Raw genomic sequence first — 24,140 nt, forward strand, 5'->3', positions numbered from 1 at the left:
ATATTGCCCCTGAGACAGACATACTTCATATTTGTGACAGGTTTTCAAAGTCAACACTGCAAAGGAGAGTAAAGCAAACCTATGATACATGTTCAATAAACACATGCTGCATAAAGGGAGTGTCAGCCTGACATCAATTGCATGGTAAGGAAATTGGTCTGAATAAACATTTATGTGGAAAAAGCAGTAGGAAAGTCACAGAAGCAGCTCTAATATTAAAATCAAAATACTTGATTTTTGTATACCAGCATTAAACTTTCTTACTGACTCAACTATGTAAGGCGCACTTGGCCACAGTGGCTACATTTATTTTCTGGGTTGTGGCAAAGGCAATGGGCTGGCAGTAATGTTATTGGAGATCACAGTGCAGACTGTAGTACTATATACAGTGGGGGAAAAAAGTATTTAGTCAGCCACCAATTGTGCAAGTTCTCCCACTTAAAAAGATGAGAGAGGCCTGTAATTTTCATCATAGGTACAAGTCAACTATGATAGACAAATTGAGAAAAAAAAATCCAGAAAATCACATTGTAGGATTTTTAATGAATTTATTTGCAAATTATGGTGGAAAATAAGTATTTGGTCACCTAGAAACAAGCAAGATTTCTGGCTCTCACAGACCTGTAACTTCTTCTTTAAGAGGCTCCTCTGTCCTCCACTCGTTACCTGTATTAATGGCACCTGTTTGAACTTGTTATCAGTATAAAAGACACCTGTCCACAACCTCAAACAGTCACACTCCAAACTCCACTATGGCCAAGACCAAAGAGCTGTCAAAGGACACCAGAAACAAAATTGTAGACCTGCACCAGGCTGGGAAGACTGAATCTGCAATAGGTAAGCAGCTTGGTTTGAAGAAATCAACTGTGGGAGCAATTATTAGGAAATGGAAGACATACAAGACCACTGATAATCTCCCTCGATCTGGGGCTCCACGCAAGATCTCACCCCGTGGGGTCAAAATGATCACAAGAACGATGAGCAAAAATCCCAGAACCACACGGGGGGACCTAGTGAATGACCTGCAGAGAGCTGGGACCAAAGTAACAAAGCCTACCATCAGTAACACACTACGCCGCCAGGGACTCAAATCCTGCAGTGCCAGACGTGTCCCCCTGCTTAAGCCAGTACATGTCCAGGCCCGTCTGAAGTTTGCTAGAGTGCATTTGGATGATCCAGAAGAGGATTGGGAGAATGTCATATGGTCAGATGAAACCAAAATAGAACTTTCTGGTAAAAACTCAACTCGTCGTGTTTGGAGGACAAAGAATGCTGAGTTGCATCCAAAGAACATCATTCCTACTGTGAAGCATGGGGGTGGAAACATCATGCTTTGGGGCTGTTTTTCTGCAAAGGGACCAGGACGACTTATCCGTGTAAAGGAAAGAATGAATGGGGCCATGTATCGTGAGATTTTGAGTGAAAACCTCCTTCCATCAGCAAGGGCATTGAAGATGAAACGTGGCTGGGTCTTTCAGCATGACAATGATCCCAAACACACCGCCCGGGCAACGAAGGAGTGGCTTCGTAAGAAGCATTTCAAGGTCCTGGAGTGGCCTAGCCAGTCTCCAGATCTCAACCCCATAGAAAATCTTTGGAGGGAGTTGAAAGTCCGTGTTGCCCAGCGACAGCCCCAAAACATCACTGCTCTAGAGGAGATCTGCATGGAGGAATGGGCCAAAATACCAGCAACAGTGTGTGAAAACCTTGTGAAGACTTACAGAAAACGTTTGACCTGTGTCATTGCCAACAAAGGGTATATAACAAAGTATTGACAAAACTTTTGTTATTGACCAAATACTTATTTTCCACCATAATTAGCAAATAAATTCATTAAAAATCCTACAATGTGATTTTCAGGATTTTTTTTTCTCATTTTGTCTGTCATAGTTGACGTGTACCTATGATGAAAATTACAGGCCTCTCTCATCTTTTTAAGTGGGAGAACTTGCACAATTGGTGGCTGACCAAATACTTTTTTTCCCCACTGTATCTGCGGCCCGGTTGGGAGCAGATGAAGACATCAGTCCCAATGGCTGAGGCAGCTGTCAGATCCATCACAGCCACTCTTCAAGGAGAGCCTCGGCTGCCAATGCACAACATCACAATGCCCACGGTGACTGACAGTCTGCCTACTGTCAAATCCTCACCGGCCTGGAATGACCTTTTTGGCTATACATGGAATCAAAGGAGTATTCAAGATATTAATAATATGTCTAGCTGTACTGAATCAAACCCACTGAGTATTCAATACCTAGATCCAGATGAAATGAATTTTGGGACTATGATCAACAGATTGGAACAAAGCGTGTCTATACACGTGCCCATCAAACAAACACCTGACGCATATGTTGGTATTAGTAACACTGACAATTCAGTCCCTTTAGTATTTCCACATCAGTGTTATCAACTATGACAGGCAGTGGTTAGAGCCAATCAACTCTTCCTGGTAAATTACACACCTTTATCAAGGCCTTCTGTTGCTTTCACTATTAATCCATTCTCATCAGACTAAGAATAATACAGAAGAGCAAAAAACTGTAATTGTTCTATAAAAACATTCTAGCAGTATGTGACGCTATTCCTTCTATATGATAGATATACCAACCTAGAACTACTGCTTTTTCCATTACTTCCATTCAGAGCAGAATGAATGAGCAATTCATCCCACCTCATTTGAGCGGCCAAAAGAACTTCAGAGGAAAATCAAGCTTTACACTCATGTCAGACGCACACAAGATATTTCAAGGAGAGGAGCTCAAATAGCAGCCTCTGCCCTTGTATGAAAGGTCCACCAACACATATTTCTATACATGGAGTGAACATGCCATCAAACTGAGGAAACTGAGGAAAACACAGCATGCATACTCTCTAGCAGTGGAGGCTGGTGGGAGGAGCTATAGGAGGACGGGCTCATTGTAATGGCTGGAATGGAATCAATGGAACGGAGTCAAGCATGTGGTTTCCATATGTTTGATACAGTTCCATATATTCCATTCTGCCACTGCTCTCTAGCCCAATATTTTGCCCAAACCCAAGCCCATATCAGATGTGGTCAATATAAAATAGTATTGGGTGGTAATTGTACAGTGTCAATTTGCCAGTGTATGTCTCATATGATGGTGATACTTGGTGAATTGTCAGATTGGAAACTTCCTTTCCAAAGGACAACTTTTGTAGTCTGGCTATGACTGCAGCTGAAAATATGTATTGTATAACTTTTGTGGGATAATGAGGATTCTGCTCTAATTTTCATTGGATAAATTAGATCCATTCCTGAATAGCCCAGAGCTATTTCCGCCAAATCAGACCCATGGCTGAATAACTGCATATCACCCACTACTGTGTAGGCTACAACTGCCAATTGTGACAAATGTAATTGCATTGTGAAAATTAATTTTTAATTACAGATGTCAAAACTGTTTTTCTTAGCTTGTTTTTAATTTCTTTCAAAACTTAATTTTTAACCGTGTTTGGATTCAGTCATATTGAACTAAAATTCTCCAGAAGGGCACACACTATTGGGATGTCAATATTTCAGTGAGAAGATTCATGGAGAGGTTTCAGAAATGCAATATGTGGTGTGCTAATAAAACAAAGTCCATTCTTCCCAGTCTACCTCAGTGGTGTGTTACCATGTCCTCAGGGTCTGCTGGTAGGCCAAGTAAAATGTGTTCCCTGTTCTAAAGCTTGACAAATCTACCTTGATGTCAGCATATCAATGAAAATGCACTCTGCCATGGAATCATAGACACAAACCTCCAAACACTCTTGAGACGAAAACAATTGTTTCGAGAGCCAAAACAGAACTATCCTGAAGTGCTTCCTTCCTATCAAGAATTCCTTCATAAGATCTGATTAATTCAGCGTGTAAACAACAGCTAAGTAAATAGCACAGTCATAGTCTCTGGCAATGAGCTGAGCCATAGACAGACCTGTGACTGTTTACCTTTTCATTGGGATTGATGTTGTACCCACTACCCAGTCACTCACCCAGTCAATCACTGTTACAACATGAGAGCACGGCTAATGAGAGAGTTATCTCTGTCAGTTCAGCCAAACACAGCTCAGCTTTAGCATCAAATCATCTGCTGAATCCATGAAGCTACTATACACAACTTGCCCAAAAATTGCTAGAGGGTTTGAGAATCAGATTTAGATAATTCTAATTTAATGCTCAGATGTACATATGATGATGTTGTATGATGCGAATGGTTCCAATCCCCTGGTAGGGCTGCTATAGTCCCACAGTTATTGGATATCACTGTGATAGGCCATTGGGCCTCAAAATAAGAAAAAGCATACGCCAAGAGTGTCTGACAGCGTCAAACTCCAGGAAAGGGGGAGAGCCCCTCAAAGGTGATTCCATTTTGAGATTATAGAAATAGGGCTCTTATCTGAAGATTGACCAGTTCAGTCTAAAAGTTACCATATGCAATGAAATCCTCTGAAGTTGTCAGAGTACCTGTTTTCACTAACCAAAAGATGGCAATCATCTTTACCTTCCTTCCCTGTGGAATGAATTCCAAGGAATAGGAAGACCAATATTAATTGGTAGGGCCTATGTCACCAAAGAGATTCATTAATTGCATAATTCCACAGAGGCGCATCCCTGGATTGACAGAAATTAGATCCATCTTGATGTACATCCCCACCTCTTTTTTTATTACTCAATGTCCAATGAGGGCAGGCCATCTGTATTGTCTGATCATACGACATTTACTGCATCCAGAGGTCCTCTATAACCGTTCTCCTGAAGAGGACTTCACTTTAGTTTTACTGAGCCATAAAGAAAATCAATGTCTTCAATCTATATATAACCCCCTTGACGTATAGTCCATTAAAAAGTAGCCGTCTGAAGGGCCTGTAAGGATGATCACATTATGTGGAGGGTAACCCTGAGTAGTGTGGGAGCCGTCCTTAGAAATAGATCTAATCTCACTACAGTAACAGCATTATGTTCAGGCCCTGCTGCTTTATCTGCTCATCCTTTGTCCATTTCAGAAGCAATGAAATGGCTATAGTTTTCAGCTGCCAGTCTCTGCACTGCTTTGATGGTGCTCCCCTTCACATCCCATAATAAGCTGAGGCTGCACTGTGCTGAACAGCACAGTAGGTGCTCAGGGATCCTCATCAGGATGTGTGGGGTTGCTTAAGAATTACTCCTAAAGTAAATCCATGTTACTGGCAGCTGCTACTTTCTTATATGCTTAATCAACATTTTCCACTTCCTTACAGTATACCCAGGGCTTGACTTAATCTTTCAACACTGTGCAATGTTACTCAGTACTGCATGCAACCATAACATAAGCCTAATTCTGGGACAAAACTGGCACGCCACTGTTCAATAAAACTGAATAGGTTGAATTCAGGAGTGGTGACACACTTCATATCCATGTATACTAGCTGGAGGAAAAATGTATCTGTAAATGGTTGTTCTTTGTGGAGTACCTCAGACCTTTCCCTGACAAAATCGCCCCCCCGCCCCCGCTGTATGGCGGAGCGCTCGTGTGTCCTTCCATAAAATCACAGAGACCCAACCACACTGTCTGACAAGCCGGCAGCTCCTACCCTGCTATCAGCAGCCTGAACATCTTTATGACACAAGGCCCTATAAGCATGCAGCTGTGCTCTCCTCCACAGCTCTGGCAGACAACAGGCTCATGCCAGAGCCGTCTGAAGCTTATCAAAGAGGAAATTAGAGGGGGAGGACGGTGTTTGCATGAGCTGTCCCTGCTAAGTAAACAGATGTTTTAATTGCAATGTTTCTGACACCTCTCTTTGTGAACATGTAGAACAAGCACAAAAGGGCAGGCAGAGGCGATATGTCTCAGGCTGCGTTTAGATAGGCAGCCCAATTCTGATATTATCTGAAAAAGATCTGATGTGATTGGTCAAAAGACCAATTAGTGGAAAAAATATCAAAATTGGGCTGCCTGTCTAAATGCAGCCTTTGTAATGGAATAAGGAGGGTAATGGAATAAAGAGTCTAGACTGATAGCTGGTGGGCCGAAGCCGAAAAACGCGAAGTTGATCGATCCCTGTCGAGGGAGGAGCTGATTATTTGTATATCACAGACCAAGTTTCCACAGTTTTTATGCGAGTAGTCGTAACGTATTAAAAAAAAAAAAATCACGACAGCTGTGATGGAAACAATTTTATAAATGTCGTCAGATCATTTGTTTGTTCGACATGGGATCTTTTTGTTTCTGTAAAATGTATTAAGCGAGAAATGGCGGTGGAAACACCTTAATGCACAAATATTGATAGAATAACCATCATATCGAAGTAAACTTGGAGTCACGTAGTCATGTCGATGGTCTTACTCTGGTGACATGATGAATGATGCTTGACTGACCTTTGACAAATAAAAATATCTCATAATGTACTGTAGACTAACCTACCCACAGAGCCTACCTGCAATGTATCTGTGAGCTGTTGGCGAGAGCACCTGCTAAATCCAGACTAGGCATATTTACTATTTAACGCAACAGTTTTTGTGACAAAACTATCAGTAGAGTTGAAAAAGTTGATGGAAACACATTGAACATTCAATTTTTATTTGGTACATGAAAACTTAAGTAAAAAATTACATTTTGTGTGCACTACGTCATCACACACTGATTTTTATCTGCAACAAGCACGTTAGGTGGAAACACACCACTGGCTGGAAAACGTGCATATTTTCTTCATACGGATTTTTGAATATTCGCATGAAAATCTGTCGCCAATTGCACGGAAACCTAGCTAGTGCACAGCAAATGAGTGAGGCTTTTATGACATCGCTGTAATAGAATCTTGGCAGACGTGTTAATGTCTGAAAAACAGGAGAAAATTAGGTTCTAAAAAAGGAAGAGATAAAGAACCTTTAATACACATATTTGCCATTATTTTATTAATGGTCTTAATTGTTCATTCAAAATCATTGGAGAGATATGAAAGGTTACACAAAGAGTATGGCCTTTACAGCAGAGCACAACTACAGAAGTTCAACGTCTAGATTTCTGATTCCAAAATAGTCCCAATAAATGAATACATCAGTGGGTAAGAGCAGTTATTCTGACTCGGTCTAAAGTCCACCTTTATTACTGACATGAAAAAGCTTGCCAGATTTTTGGTTCGAACAAACCTTTCCTTTCCAATCACTCCATATTACAGTTCTGAGAAATAGGCTACAAATTCGTCGTCCTTGGAACGGCACAGTGCTGCTTCTCTAAAAGAAACAGATCTCCAGATTTCCAGGAAGCTATTGTTTCATGAGCACTCAGGTGTCAGTGAATTCAAATGTTTAATCATGTGTTGGCATGGTTGCGTGTCTCATTTCAAGTAACTAGCTGCAGGCTTAAAGAAACATTAAATCCTATAATTTGCATATCAACCCAAATAAAAGCATGTTGATAGAAAGATGTGTGTGTGTCATGTATAGTGCCTATAGAAAGTGTACACCTCCTTGAACCTCTTTCACATTTCGTTGCGTTACAAAGTGGGATTGAAATAGATGTAATTGTATTTTTTTGTCATTGATCTACACAAAATAATATTCCATAATGTCAAAGTGAAAAGAAAATTATATATATACACAGTGGGGGAAAAAAGTATTTAGTCAGCCACCAATTATGCAAGTACTCCCACTTAAAAAGATGAGAGAGGCCTGTAATTTTCATCATAGGTACACGTCAACTATGACAGACAAATTGAGAATTTTTTTCTCCAGAAAATCACATTGTAGGATTTTTAATGAATTTATTTGCAAATTATGGTGGAAAATAAGGATTTGGTCAATAACAAAAGTTTCTCAATACTTTGTTATATACCATTTGTTGGCAATGACACAGGTCAAACGTTTTCTGTAAGTCTTCACAAGGTTTTCACACACTGTTGCTGGTATTTTGGCCCATTCCTCCATGCAGATCTCCTCTAGAGCAGTGATGTTTTGGGGCTGTCGCTGGGCAACACGGACTTTCAACTCCCTCCAAAGATTTTCTATGGGGTTGAGATCTGGAGACTGACTAGGCCACTCCAGGACCTTGAAATGTTTCTTACGAAGCCACTCCTTCGTTGCCCGGGCGGTGTGTTTGGGATCATTGTCATGCTGAAAGACCCAGCCACATTTCATCTTCAATGCCCTTGCTGATGGAAGGAGGTTTTCACTCAAAATCTCACGATACATGGCCCCATTCATTCTTTCCTTTACACGGATCAGTCGTCCTGGTCCCTTTGCAGAAAAACAGCCCCAAAGCATGATGTTTCCACCCCCATGCTTCACAGTAGGAATGGTGTTCTTTGGATGCAACTCAGCATTCTTTGTCCTCCAAACACGACGAGTTGAGTTTTTACCAAAAAGTTATATTTTGGTTTCATCTGACCATATGACATTCTCCCAATCCTCTTCTGGATCATCCAAATGAACTCTAGCAAACTTCAGACGGGCCTGGACATGTACTGGCTTAAGCAGGGGGACACGTCTGGCACTGCAGGATTTGAGTCCCTGGCGGCGTAGTGTGTTACTGATGGTAGGCTTTGTTACTTTGGTACCCAGCTCTCTGCAGGTCATTCACTAGGTCCCCCCGTGTGGTTCTGGGATTTTTGCTCACCGTTCTTGTGATCATTTTGACCCCACGGGGTGAGATCTTGCGTGGAGCCCCAGATCGAGGGAGATTATCAGTGGTCTTGTATGTCTTCCATTTCCTAATAATTGCTCCCACAGTTGATTTCTTCAAACCAAGCTGCTTACCTATTGCAGATTCAGTCTTCCCACACTGGTGCAGGTCTACAATTTTGTTTCTGGTGTCCTTTGACAGCTCTTTGGTCTTGGCCATAGTGGAGTTTGGAGTGTGACTGTTTGAGGTTATGGACAGGTGTCTTTTATACTGATAACAAGTTCAAACAGGTGCCATTAATACAGGTAACGAGTGGAGGACAGAGGAGCCTCTTAAAGAAGAAGTTACAGGTCTGTGAGAGCCAGAAATCTTGCTTGTTTGTAGGTGACCAAATACTTATTTTCCACCATAATTTGCACATAAATTCATTAAAAATCCTACAATGTGATTTTCTGGAGAAAATAAATCTCAATTTGTCTGTCATAGTTGACGTGTACCTATGATGAAAATTACAGGGCTCTCTCATCTTTTTAAGTGGGAGAACTTGCACAATTGGTGGCTGACTAAATACTTTTTCCCCCACTGTATGTATGCAACAAGGCACTAAAGTAATACTGCAAAAAAAACACAGCAAAGGAATACACACTTTGGCCTAAATGCAAAGCCTTATGTTTGGGGCAAATCCAGCACAACACATCACTGAGTAACGGCCTCCTTATTTTCAAGCATGGTGGTGGCTGCATGATGGTATGGGTATGCTTGACATCGGCAAAGACTGAGGAGTTTTTCAGGATGAAAAGAAACGGAATGGAGCTAAGCAAAGGCAAAATCCTAGAGGAAAACCTGCTTCAGTCTGCTTTACACAGACACTGGGAGAGGAATTCACCTTTCAGTAGGACAATAACCTACAACACAAAGCCAAATCTACATGAGTTGCTTACCAAGAAGGCAGTGATTGAGTGGCCAATTTACAGTTTTGACTTAAAATCTGCTTGAAAATCTATGACAAGACTAGAAAATGGTTGTCTACCCATGATCCCCAATAACTTGACAGAGCTTAAAGAATTTTGAAAATAATAATGGGCAAATATTGCACAATACAGGTGTGCAACGTTCTTATGAGACTTACCCAAGAAGACTCACAGCTGTAATCACTGCCAAAGGTGTTTCTAACATGTATTTACTCAGGGTGGTGAATACTTTCCTAATCATGGTATATTGGTTATATTTTTCATTAATCTTTTTTAAAAATGTTAGAATTTTTCTTCCACTTTGACAGAGTATTTTGTATTACTTTGTAAAACAATACAATTTGAAGAAATCCAAGGGGGGTGTAGACTTTCTATAGACACCATATGCAAAAATTGAGGTTTAAATACTACAGCTGCATATTCATATTAGCCAACACGGTATATCCTACACATATACCTTGCAATACAATCTCTAAAAACAGCTGAACAAAATGTATACAACGTGCTCTGTAATATGATGACCAGTTTGATTCCTAAACCAGAGGAGTTCAAATGTCAGCAGCTGACCAATACCATGGAGGGCTTGCATAATGTTGGATGCATTGGAATATAAGGTATGGAGAATGATAGTCTGCAGAACTATAGAAAAAGCAGTTGGGAAATTAATGTTTGAGTTTCAAATTCTAAAATGTTCAGTGACTAGATTTAGGTGGTTTAAATGATTAACCTAACTTTCCTACTAACCTTCTAAAAGTTGACAGTGCCAAATTATTGTAAATCCATTATTCTACTACTAACTATGACTGAGTGAGGCGTACATTTAAAACATATACATTTGAACAAAGAACATCATTGTGTTTCACCATTTATTGAGTACAGAGACAAACCGCAAAAGGTGTCTCAATGGGATTGAGATCCAGGCTCTTCGCTGGCCATGGCAGAACACTGACAATAATGTATTGCAGGAAATCACGCACAGAACGAGCAGTATGGCTGGTGGCATTGTCATGCTGGAGGATCATGTCAGGATGAGCCTGCAGGAAGGGTACCACATGAGGGAGGAGGATGTCTTCCCTGTAACGCACAGCGTTGAGATTGCCTGCAATGACAACAAGCTCAGTCCGATGATGCTGTGACACACCGCCCCAGACCATGACGGACCCTCCACCTCCAAGTCGATCCCGCTCCAGAGTACAGGCCTCGGTGTAACGCTCATTCCTTCGACGATAAACGCGAATCCGACCATCACCCCTGGTGAGACAAAACCGCAACTTGTCAGTGAAGAGCACTTTTGTCAGTCCTGTCTGGTCCAGCGACGGTGTGTGTGCGCCCATAGGAAACGTTGTTGCCGGAGATGTCTGGTGAGGACCTGCCTTACAATATGCCTACAAGCCCTCAGTCCAGCCTATTGCGGACAGTCTGAGCACTGATGGAGGGATTGTGCGTTCCTGGTGTAACTCGGGCAGTTGTTGTTGCCATCCTGTACCTGTCCCGCAGGTGTGATGTTCAGATGTACCGATCCTGTGCAGGTGTTGTTACACATGGTCTGCCACTGCGAGGACGATCAGCTGTCTCCATGTAGCGCTGTCTTAGGCATCTCACAGTACAGGCATTGCAATTTATTGCCCTGGCCACATCTGCAGTCCTCATGCCTCCTTGCAGCATGCGTAAGGCACGTTCACGCAGATGAGCAGGGACCCTGGGCATCTTTCTTTTGGTGTTTTTCCAGAGTCAGTAGAAAGGCCTCTTTAGTGTCCTAAGTTTTCATAACTGTGACCTTAATTGCCTACCGTCTGTAAGCTGTTAGTGTCTTAACGACCGTTCCACAGGCGCATGTTCATTAATTGTTTATGGTTAATTGAACAAGCATGGGAAACAGTGTTTAAACCCTTTACAATGAAGATCTGTGAAGTTATTTGGATTTTTACAAATTATCTTTGAAAGACAGGGTCCTGAAAAAGGGACGTTTCGTTTTTTGCTGAGTTTATATTGAATTTAGTCTTTAAAGAAGCATGTGTATCTGTAGTTGGTGCTTGTCAACTCTAAAATACACTAGACTGTGTAGACTTTGTAAGACAAAACTGACAGACAAATGCATATGGGGTCTCAATGTTTAATGGTGATGGCAGGGATAGTTAAAACTGCAGTAGGATGGTTCTCCACACAAGTGAGTGATTCAGCTGAACCCATGCTTGGTGAGTAGCACTTAGTTGATCTCTGGGAGCAGGACACAGGAGAGGAGAGCTGAATAGATCGTGGGAGACAAACGTGAGAGACCAGATTGAATCAAAGAAATCACAGCAGCAAAGGATTGTAGTGAGCTAGAAATGAACATCTTGACAGTCTTAAATTACAACAACTAGGCTACAAGGATAAAGGCAGGGTGCTCTGCATCCTACTCCAACTAGGCCTATTGACAGGGATAATGTGGCATTTCTTATTTGTCAGCATGAATGAAATTAGTGAGTTCTGCCTTGATGACTGTATTAGCGTTACAATACTTGTCCTATAGATTTTTGTAGTCTTAAATTATTACTTGGAATAATTATAGCTAAAGCTCCCTGTCCCAGAATGACATGCTAGTAGTGATGAAGCCATCTGCTCCTGCCAGCTAGCAACAGGTCTACTGGTTGTAGCTAGCTAGCTACATTTCTAAGGTTACTGCGTTAAGTAAAGTTGGGAGTTATTTTACAGAATGCATTGATGGTATCACATTTCAATAACTAAATTGATACCAAACATAAAAATAAATACTTTACCTGATAGCAGTTTGTCAGACTGAGATCTCGAGCTGTCACCAGCTGTGCTTATGTACATTAGGTATGGAGAACGTGATTCGCAGACTTGTCCAGCAGAGATGGTACCTGGATAGTACACAAATTTTGATTGGTTTACTGTTTAGTACTTGGCAGTGTTTGCCTGTCCAGCTAGCGAACGTAAAAGTATTTTGCAAGAATTGACATTGCCAAACGGAAATGCGTTCAGAAAAATATACACGATATGTAAAAACCAGCTCCTCCCTCAGCAGAGACCAATCATCTCGAAAACTAAAGCAGATACGATGCATCGGCCCACCATCTATGACTGGATCTCCTGAGCCAAGGCCCAGAAACCTGTCTGGAACCATAGGGTGTCTGACTTGGCCTCAAATTGGACTAAATACAGTTTTGGAAAGAATACACTGATATTCAGGGAATGCTCTTGCAGAGCATAATTCCCATGTAGGCAGCTTCTCAAATCTGCCTCTCCTTTTGCATGCCACACTAAATGACTAATTAAGACAACACAATAAAGGCATTATGCTTTATTTCCCAATCACAAACATTTTGGGGGTTTTACACTTATTTATAAACAATATAAAATTATATTTTATGTACACAGCAAAGTCACTCAACTATTCACAAAAGACAATTTAAACGTACATCATTCGTAAAAGTCCCAGTTCTTTTTACATTTGAACGCACCAATTGAGTTTGGCAAGTTTCATAATAAATATGGCCTACATTTTCAGATTTAGGCCAAACACTATACATTCCAGGTCATGAATCTCAGGAGATGGGTTCACAACCAACAGGTATCACAGTCAACATTTACCATAATAGATAGTCTAAATGAAGTTGTATATAGTATAAGAGAGCTGCCCAACATGATACAATGTAGGGTGGACAGTAGCACAGTGATGGTTTTGCATAGTCTTAACCGCTTTAAAAAAGGGACCACGAATTGGGAGGTGACCCTGGTGATATGAGAAGCTAGTCAAAGAGAGGGAAGGGGTAACTCCAACAGACATGAGTGTGGTGGTGACCTTTATACACTGGAGACATTTAATTACTTTTCTCAGAAATGAAATTCTATGACTTAAAGGTTAACCTTGCAAGGCTGCTACGTAAACGCCAGGCCTTTGATATACAAGATATAGGAGTACAGAGTAGACGGCCTGAAGACCATCAAAGCGCTTGTAAACATTTCCTAGCGAAGTTCACCAAATACAATTTATTGTTTGATGGCTAAATATCCATTTCAATTAATTAAACATTATTTTGACATTTAAGTGCAATATATTGATTGGCTATAGACAACCTGTAGATAAAATTGTAGCACCATGTAAAATACTGATAATACAAATACAAACAAGGTGGCGGGAGACATGGCTGGACGAGGGCTACATTCAGATGGATTTACAAACGAAAAAATAACTCAACTAAAAATGTGGTTTAAGAGGTCTTCACTGTTGGTGCATGACATTCTGACAACACTTGGTGTGACAGAGTAAAATGTAAAACAAAAACAATTATCTATAAAAAGAAACATTCCAGCATGGACCAAATACTGTCAACTGGGGATGAATAAAATGTCTAATAATTATGTTTGGGTTCAACACAAAAAAAAATATTCTAAATATCTCAAACTGCATAGTGATGGTGAGGAAGATAGATGCTTTATAAAGCCCTGTCAAACACCACGCCATGGCCTGACAGCACTCCCATGTCTCCTTGCCACACTTTTTGTTTTTAAATATAACCTGTTAGCACGATCTCAATACAAAGCAGCTCTCCTAAATGTCCTTCAGGTGTTTGGTGTTGAAACTTACCAGATGTATCATTGAATAATGTGAGTGAGTACCATGTCTATGAGGAGTCGAATCCCTCAGAAGGTGGTGTCACTGGCCAGGGTGATCAGGTTGCAGGTTGACGACACACTGGAGCAGCGTTCCGGGAGGGTGTTGTTATTGTCCCATACTCCAGTCTGTGAGCTGGCTGTGCAGCCCAGGGCCTTGGCCAAATCTGGGCACACTGTGAGACACAGCCGCTGGAAGAGCAGGCAGAACTTTCTACGGAAGCTGCGGTTGATCCAGAAGTAGAAGATGCAGTTGAGGAAACCGTTGGAGGTTGGTAGCCACACCACCACAAACTCCATCCACTCCGGAACTCTGTTTCCTGAGATGGCTGGTGGAAGAGACAACAGAGAGAGAGAGAGAAATACATAAAAGGGCCAACATAGGGCTATGAAATAAAAGACTGACTAAGCACAAGCTTTGACATTAAACACATCATATAGGCCTCCTGAGTAAAGCCTGTCACATGCTTCCCAGTCAAAACAGTTTTCACATAGGCTATATTATGATGAAAATGTGACTTTTTATTTGTTTTAGTGTTTGCCAGGTTCTCTTTTTTTGTGTCTGTTCGCGGCTACATTTTTTCTCGAGGCAAGTCAAAGTTCGCCAAAGTCTACATCCCTTCTTCAGTGATCATCAAAAGTACTACTTCTAGTAGGTGTGGGAACTATGGACGGGATCCTTCTTTTTAAGTGTTTGTTGTCATTCAAGAAGAGACGACTAGTTTTCATGTGCATTTTTTCACTTGAGAAATACTGCACCAAACATCTTAGTTAGATGTAAAATTGCACGACTAAGATCTCCTCTGCAAAAACTTCACCTAGCCAAGTTACCAAACCGAACCTAGTATGCGGCGCCTTTAGGCAAACACATTTACAAATAACGAAAAACTAAACGTCCCTTGTCTATCACGAACGTTGAATAAAATGATGTTAACTTACTCTGCCGATTGTCCGTGGGGTTAGTTCTTCAGTGGGTTGAAATTTGAGACAAAATATCCACAGAAAAGTATTATTACAGACTTAAAAATGTGGGACTGTGTGACAATCAAGATGTGTTTGCTCCTGACCCAAGGCATGTGCACAAGCCTAAAGGACATGCATGCATACTGACCAAAGTCTTACAGGTGTTTACATGGTTTTCCGCATGTGCCAGGTGATAAATAATTCAGCAGCAATCCCAGCGCTCTAAAAAGTCAGGTAAATAACACTTTCCTGTGGCTAATTTGTCTCAGAAGTAGATCCACTGAACGACCAACTATACTGACAACCAGTAGGGTAAAATGTAATGTATATTTATTCAAGATTCTTGCTTATAAGGAAACGTTCCCCGTTTACACTGCTTAGTTTCAGGCTGTATACCAGAAGTTGCCGGTATCACAGTCTGATTCATCAGCCTACCTCAGTTATCTTACACCCAGCACATTGGCATTTCCACTTTACAGCCTTGTAGCCTACATTTGTTAGGGTTATTTTCCTGAGCTCATATAGGAGGGTGGTGACTTTGGGAAAAGCATGCACCCTGTCTGAATTTTAGATGTTCCATCTACAAGTTTAAAAAGTTTCCTGCATCCCCTAAATGTAAACCAACTGGTTCCTTCTATAGGCCTACTCACCATTATAGATAATTGCCGCCATGCACGGCGTCCAACATGTGTAGTATACAGTCATCACAGGGACAAGCACCCTGGAGGCTACGTCGGGTCTGTTGTGACGACCCAGATGTTGTGTGCGCATCTTTAACCGCTGTCTCTTTGCAGCAAACCAAAGGCGCAGGTTTGCGCAAGTCATGATGATTGAACAAGGAAAGAAGATGAGGCACGTCAACGTTAGCGTGTACACAACGTTAGTAAAGTACGATGGATTGCAAACTAGTGACGCTGTAGAAAAATGGACCTCAATTATCCCGTCAGGAAAAGATATGGGCACAAGTAAAAATGGAGGAAAACACCATGCAAACGCGATCAGAAGCAGCGTTCTTCTCCTGGTCATCAGTGAGGAGTACTTCAGCGGGTAAAACACTGCAATGTATCTTTCTAGACTTATTGTAGCCAGTGTGTACATGCAAGTCGAATAGATCGTCGCGTTGAAGAAAGCCACAATGTGACAGAGGGTGTCTGGGCCTTCGCTGTAGTCTTTCGCAAGACTGACGCACAGATTCAAGGGCGTGATGATCAGTCCAAACGCCGAATCAGCACCGGTGAGTGAGAGTAAAAAGTATCGAGAGTTCCTTGACCAGCCGGACACCGATGAAGAAATCACCAGAATAACTGCAATATTTCCCAACGTGATCATCGCTCCTAAAACTGATATTATGCCAATTTTAATGGGCCGGTGCCGTTCTAGAAGTATTTGCGTATCGGTGCTGGTTAGATTGGTGTCGGACTCGGACAAATTGAGTGTTGGAAACATTGTCCTTCACATTGTTTGTCACTTCCTCCGTAAAAACTCCCACCACCCAAGGGCATGCTCTTAAAAATTCTTTCAGGTGAATTTACATGATAAAGTCGAATTACCAAGGCGTGGTATTCACAATAATAAATACCACTACCACACCTGTGGCACATTAGGTGGGAGTCACGTGCCCCAATCAAATATGTAGATCTGATGTAAGTAAAAATATCAACCTAGATGCAAATTATACTTCCTTGGCTATAAGGATAAATATACACATTCAAAGGACTTTTCATCACATTTAGGAGTTGGTGTCCATTTATGCCATTGTTTTGTTGTGTAATGTAGTCGACATTGTATTGAGACACTCATTTACACTAGGATTATTCAGTTGTGGCCTAGTTGTATGAGAAATGGCTCCCTCACAGCTCAATTCTTCTACACGCTGAATCAGGTGAGGGCCACCTGAGCACAGGCAGAGATGAGCTACATGGGGGAGTGGATTGGGGAGGAAGAGTGAGGACATTAACATAAGTAGCTGAAAGATGAGCCCATCTCCTCCTCCAAGCCCTGCGCGGGACTCCACACAGAGGGATTGGTCATTAGGACAGTGACAAGTGCATATATCAAAGGCATATTACAGGTAGTCCTCCTTCCACAGAGGGATATGTCCATGGCTAGCTGACACTACTAGCCTACCTGCTGGGGAAGCAGCCCCTCTGATGGGCCTCCATAGCAGCTGGACCTCACTGTTCAAACTGATACTGTCCAGATAGCTCACATTCTGTCATATTAGTGACTGAGGCAGAAATGTTATTTTATCTATCCAAGGGCCTTCATGAGAAATATCAGTCAGAGATCAATAATATTTTCATTAAGCCTCACCCCAATACAAGGTTATTTCATTTGATTCTACAGAATATACTTCACATTGTATGAAAAAGATGTAACAAGTTTTGTTGGAATCCATTTTTTTGTTATTACCAGAAGGCTTATTTGTAGGCATTCCTTAGCTCTTCAAAATGTGACAAGTTGATAGAGTGAATTTATCTTTCCATTGAAAGATTGTGCCCAAACAAATAATATTCCATTAGTGTCTGTCTGCAAAATGAATCAAGCTGTTGACGCGAATAATCAGGAATCATCAAGAACAAATTAAGACACAAGCTGCCGTGAGATTTTAAAAGCAATGCAAATACATATTGGCCATTAAAAAACACAATCATGATCTCATGCTACATACATTTTTTATGCACATTAAAGGATGAAAAGGAGATGCATGTTTTGTGATGTAGATAGCCACCGCTATGCTTTAGAGACAAGGCATTGTACCAGTCTGAAGCGAAAAGTATGGGGCCAATTTGTGCCTTTCTGTAATCACTCAACACATCCATTTTCTAATTTGAGCCACAGGAGTGTGGGGCTGATGCACATCTCAGTTTGCCATTGGTTACCTGAAGCATGGCGATAAGTGTCCTCATTTTTTTCAGATTTTCTGTGCTGATTTACGACCGTTTCTCTCTGTTAGAGAGGCTGCTCTGTGCTTGTGGGTTTTACATTGCAACAACTAAACTTCTACCCAAGTGAAGATGAATTACTCATAAACCAGGGTTCAAGTCAGGTAGGAGATCATTAGCCTATGTTGAGTCAGTAATAAATGGGGCAGGATAATGAGGCTTTAGGTTTTTGTGACTCATTCAATCAGAATTCAAGCACCCTTTCATAATATAATCAAAATGACATAGGACATATAATTAGTCTAATTAGTCAGAATATTATCTCAAATGTGATTTTTTTAAATGGTGCATGGACAATATGATTGGATGCTTTGATAAATCTGACTTTGATGTACAATGTAAGTAGTGTATTCCAGGCAGAGGTAATGTGTTGCACTGTAGCAATCAGTCCATATTGGACAACTGAACCTCTGAATTACCTTATGTGCCTCCTCAGAATAGCAGGACTAACAGGATTAGATAGCAGTTAGAATCTACAGGAAGTTCACAGAAAAGAGGGTGACTCATCCCTGCAGAAGGTCAGATGGTTCTGGAATCAAAGCAAAACAACCAGGGTTATCTTCTTATACCCAACTGCAAGTTTTCCCCAATCGCTTATGTGCCATAGTTGGGTTAATATTCCGTCTCTTTTCAATAATATTTTGAATTCGCGTTAAGAAATAGGGATTTAACAAATAGAATGAATTCATATTTTCACATTGTTTTTATGGGAGTCTTTATCTGTACAGCTCAAATACGGATGGTGTGAATACTTTAAATGAGTAGCTGTTAGGGAAAGATAGAGGTGTGTGTGTGTCCGTGTACACATGTAGGTTTCCCTGTGTGTGTGAGTACACAGCATGTTTTGTGGATGTCTCTGCTCCTGCAAGATATGGAAAGATGTGCAGTGTTGTTTTTTGTGTGAGTGGGTGGACTATGATTGTTTTGCGTGGGCTGCATCACTGAATGCTTCCACAAGTGGATGGTGACACATAACAGATGCTGAGGAGAGATAGTAGGCTGACTACCACAGGTTGGAATGGAGGCTGAAGGGTGGAGGTGGGGGTAGTGGTCCACTGCTAACTTTCATTATCACTGGGCTATAAGTGAAGGGAAACAAGCAGCACTATGCTCTCTGTCTGTCTGACAGTCTCCCCACCTCCGCATGATAACAGGGCTCTGCCATTGTGTATAAAAGCACTCTGGCAGGTGCACACTGATATGACATTTTATTTTTTATTTGATTTAACTAGGCAAGTCAGTTAAGAACAAATTCTTATTTACAATGATGGCCTACCAAAAGGCGGAAGGCCTCCTACGGGGACAGGGGCTGGGATTAAAAATAAAAATATAGGACAAAACACACATCACAACAAGAGAGACCTAATACAACAACATAGCATGGCAGCAACACATGACAACGCAGCATGGTAGCAACACCACATGACAACAACATGGTAGCAACACAACATGGCAGCAGCACAAAACATGGTACAAACATTATTGGCCACAGACAACAGCACAAAGGCAAGAAGGTAGAGACAACAATACATAATGCGAAGCAGCCACAACTGTCAGTAAGAGTGTCCATGATTGAGTCTTTGAATGAAGAGATGGAGATAAAGCTGTCCAGGGTGATGATGAAACACCCTAACAGATAACCTTTGGATGAAAAGTATAATTAAAAAGGATTCTGCATGGTGTCCATGATCACACAAGCCATGAAAGAGAATATCAGAAATATATTTAAAACACGTTTACGCTTGACTGTTTCATTAATCAGCCCCAAGCTGGTCAAATGCATTCAAAACAATGTAAAGCAACTGGCACTGTTGAGTGGCAAATGATACAATGTGAAGCATGATAGCAGTAACATAACCACAACAGAAATTAGTCATTCGTAACTGCTCTCCGCTCACCTGTACTTGAGCAATATGCTTTCAATATGTTGGATAAAGTTACTGACTAGCAACAGAGATGTGTTGGCTATCTAGAAATGCAAGGAGGTGACTCCTCCTAGTAGGAGGGTATAAATATATGTGCTTATGTAAACATGTCTTTGCAGCTGTTTGACCCAGTGGGTGAATAAACTTGGTTTGAGGTTTTTTTCTAGTCATCCGTTTGAGTTTTACTCTGTTTGTCAGAACCTAACAAATGGAAATTCTAGTTTGGGAATATCCCACAACCACACAGCATAATGTATGATTTGTGCTCGGTAGGTGAGGACGAAGGAATCATGCGTGAAGTTTCCTTTGCTTTATGATGTATATTTGCTTGTTAAGGACTAAGTGCATGATTAAGGATTTATCAAGGACTAAGTGCATAAATAAGTTTACAGGCACTGTCATGGGATTTAAACATGGCATAGTTTCTTTCAAATTGAGTCAGAAGATGTAAAAAAACAACAACAACAAGGCCGTTAGTAGGAGGGGATTGATTAAGATATAAGAAAACCATTCATTTTCTAATGTAAATTAGATGCCATACAGTGGGGGAAAAAAGTATTTAGTCAGCCACCAATTGTGCAAGTTCTCTCACTTAAAAAGATGAGAGAGGCCTGTAATTTTCATCATAGGTACACGTCAACTATGACAGACAAAATGAGGAAAAAAAATCCAGAAAATCACATTGTAGGATTTGTAATGAATTTATTTGCAAATTATGGTGGAAAATAAGTATTTGGTCAATAACAAAAGTTTCTCAATACTTTGTTATATACCCTTTGTTGGCAATGACACAGGTCAAACGTTTTCTGTAAGTCTTCACAAGGTTTTCACACACTGTTGCTGGTATTTTGGCCCATTCCTCCATGCAGATCTCCTCAAGAGCAGTGATGTTTTGGGGCTGTCGCTGGGCAACATGGACTTTCAACTCCCTCCAAAGATTTTCTATGGGGTTGATATCTGGAGACTGGCTAGGCCACTCCAGGACCTTGAAATGTTTCTTACGAAGCCACTCCTTCGTTGCCCGGGCGGTGTGTTTGGGATCATTGTCATGCTGAAAGACCCAGCCACGTTTCATCTTCAATGCCCTTGCATTCATTCTTTCCTTTACACGGATCAGTCGTCCTGGTCCCTTTGCAGAAAAACAGCCCCAAAGCATGATGTTTCCACCCCCATGCTTCACAGTAGGTATGGTGTTGTTTGGATGCAACTCAGCATTCTTTGTCCTCCAAACACGACGAGTTGAGTTTTTACCAGAAAGTTCTATTTTGGTTTCATCTGACCATATGACATTCTCCCAATCCTCTTCTGGATCATCTAAATGCACTCTAGCAAACTTCAGACGGGCCTGGACATGTACTGGCTTAAGCAGGGGGACACGTCTGGCACTGCAGGATTTGAGTCCCTGGCGGCGTAGTGTGTTACTGATGGTAGGCTTTGTTACTTTGGTCCCAGCTCTCTGCAGGTCATTCACTAGGTCCCCCCGTGTGGTTCTGGGATTTTTGCTCACCGTTCTTGTGATCATTTTGACCCCACGGGGTGAGATCTTGCGTGGAGCCCCAGATCGAGGGAGATTATCAGTGGTCTTGTATGTCTTCTATTTCCTTATAATTGCTCCCACAGTTGATTTCTTCAAACCAAGCTGCAGATTCAGTCTTCCCAGCCTGGTGCAGGTCTACAATTTTGTTTCTGGTGTCCTTTGACAGCTCTTTGGTCTTGGCCATAGTGGAGTTTGGAGTGTGACTGTTTGAGGTTGTGGACAGGTGTCTTTTATACTGATAACAAGTTCAAACAGGTGCCATTAATACAGGTAACGAGTGGAGGACAGAGGAGCCTCTTAAAGAAGAAGTTACAGGTCTGTGAGAGCCAGAAATCTTGCTTGTTTGTAGGTGACCAAATACTTATTTTCCACCATAATTTGCAAATTAATTAATAAAAAATCCTACAATGTGATTTTCTGGATTTTTTCTCCTCAATTTGTCTGTCATAGTTGACGTGTACCTATGATGAAAATTACAGGCCTCTCTCATCTTTTTAAGTGGGAGAACTTGCACAATTGGTGGCTGACAATACTTTTTTTCCCCACTGTATATTGTTATTTACATGTACAATATTCAAATCTGTACCCCATATATATATTCCCATATATATATTCCCAATGTTAAAACTGATATTGACAATTTTACAGTGTTGTTTTCGTTCAAATTTCAATGACAAGCCTAAATGCTTATTTCATTTTATTCACGTTAGTTGTCAACTGTAGCTATCAATTATCAATCACAACTGGACAATGGAACTGATGTCTGTGCCCAGTGAGAATGTATCCAGAGGAATAATGTCAACCTCCCACTTGATAACATGACCCCTCTCTTATGTGAATATTATAATTGAGGAAAGCTATTCACAGAATTACATTGGCTCTTATCAGTCCAAACCCCAAATCAAGGCCCAATGAGACTTATATTCACCCAGAGAAACTGACTTCCTTTCTCATTTTCTTTACTTGGGCATTGTCATTAGAGCAGTGATAGCTTTTGCAGATTATTCTGGTTATCTTGCAAGACACACTCCAAATCGGGAAAAGGATTCTCTCTGACACTGACGGGAAGTGGTCAATGCAACACAACTCCATTATTTGAAGATTTGCCCTTTTACCTTGTCATAATGATTTATTAGAACATTAAAGGCCACCATAGTGAGCCATGTGCACAATCCCCACAGCAATCTGACATCTCATAGAGATTTAAAATGATAAAGGCATAAGTGAGTCCATTAGTAAGCGCAGACAGCGTTTTACTTTATCAAGGCAACAATGAGGGCATAAAGTAACTAATTTAATAGATGCCTGGTAATCTGAGACCATCCAGAGACTCATTGTGAATGCCACAGCTCAGAACCATGCATAGTAGTCTGATAGGGCTTGAGTCCTATAGATATTGGAATATAAACAGACAAGGACTTTCTTTGTTGCAACATTTTGGCCAAAACATAATGCTACAGGTAAAAAGTCATTTTCAATTATCTGTGTGGTTGGTATGAATGATGACCATTAACTCTTCACTGTTTTTCCTCCTGGGTAAGACTGCTGCACTGGGTCATATATTGACAGAGTTATGCAATACTTATGTCACTGTGCTTCTGCCTCTCACCCTCGCACAGGAATGCCAATCCTGAGGCTAGAGCATTTCAGCATTACATAATCACTGCTCTCCTCTCACTTGAAAAGAGCTCTGCTATGGCATGAGCTATTAACATTCATTAAATGTCTTCCCTCTTCTGCTGTTTTTCTGTGCCACAACATTGATTTCAACCCCTAACCCCTCCTCTCTGCTCTTGAGAGTGCAGAGGCCGGTTGCTAGATGCAGGGAAGCTGTGCACTGCATAATGGTAAGGCTGCTTTGTTTGCTGCTCTCCCCACAAACAGCTCTCGGTGTGGGAAGGGAACGGAGGGCAGAGGGCCCGGGCAGGTCTCCAGAGCACTGCCTTCCACAGTTTGTCTACAAAGCAGTTTGTCTGACCATGTGTTCTCGCATACCCCGAGAGCATCTGGTCAGCGGGGTGGTGGCACAGGAATCCTCATCTCTCCCAAGTGGACATTCTCAATTTTTCCCCTAACCCATCTGTCTATCTCCTCATTTGAATTCCATGCTGTCACAGTCACTAGCCCATTGAAGCTTAATATCCTTGTCATCTATCGCCCTCCAGGTTCCCTTGGAGAGTTCATCAATGAGCTTGATGCCTTGATAAGTTCCTTTCCTGAGGATGGCTCACCCCTCACAATTTTGGGGGATTTCAACCTCCCTACGTCTACATTTGACTCATTTCTCTCTGCCTCCTTCTTTCCACTCCTCTCCTCTTTTGACCTCACCCTCTCACTGTCCCCCCCTACTCACAAGGCAGGCAATACGCTTGACCTCATCTTTACTAGATGCTGTTCTTCTACTAATCTCACTGCAACTCCCCTCCATGTCTCCGACCACTACTTTGTATCCTTTTCTCTCTCGCTCTCCTCCAACACTACTCACTCTGCCCCTACACAGATGGTAATGCGCCGTCGCAACCTTCGCTCTCTCTCTCCCGCTACTCTCTCCTCTTCCATCCTATCATCTCTTCCCTCTGCTC

At 41.5% G+C, this 24,140-nt stretch overlaps 1 protein-coding gene across 2 annotated transcripts; it reads right to left on the bottom strand.

The window, feature by feature from the left end:
* Positions 1–11,684: 11,684 nt before the first annotated feature.
* LOC121556354 (adenosine receptor A2b) lies at positions 11,685–16,678 on the bottom strand. Of its 2 annotated transcripts, XR_005998145.1 has the most exons (4): positions 15,802–16,678; positions 14,163–14,517; positions 12,331–12,435; positions 11,685–11,815 (listed from the first exon to the last, which is right to left on the bottom strand). XR_005998145.1 is itself a non-coding variant. In XM_041870261.1 (2 exons), exons 1-2 carry the CDS (start codon positions 16,595–16,597, stop codon positions 14,219–14,221), a joined length of 1,095 nt encoding a protein of 364 aa, XP_041726195.1. In that variant the 5' UTR covers positions 16,598–16,678; the 3' UTR covers positions 12,879–14,218. The 2 variants fall into 2 exon arrangements, 1 of the variants encoding a protein (XP_041726195.1); XM_041870261.1 differs by lacking the exons at positions 11,685–11,815; positions 12,331–12,435 and having other exon boundaries at positions 12,879–14,517.
* Between the last annotated feature and the right edge of the window lie 7,462 nt (positions 16,679–24,140).

This window comes from Coregonus clupeaformis, chromosome 33 (genome assembly GCF_020615455.1).
Source record: "Coregonus clupeaformis isolate EN_2021a chromosome 33, ASM2061545v1, whole genome shotgun sequence".
NCBI lineage: Eukaryota > Metazoa > Chordata > Actinopteri > Salmoniformes > Salmonidae > Coregonus > Coregonus clupeaformis.

Bases quoted from the DNA above. Each gene is read 5' to 3' on its own strand.
- LOC121556354 (XM_041870261.1), bottom strand. From the start codon at position 16,597: ATGTTTCCAACACTCAATTTGTCCGAGTCCGACACCAATCTAACCAGC. The intron at 14,518-15,801 runs GTGAGTAGGCCT...CTCTTCCACCAG, and splicing joins GGCGGCAATTATCTATAATG to CCATCTCAGGAAACAGAGTT.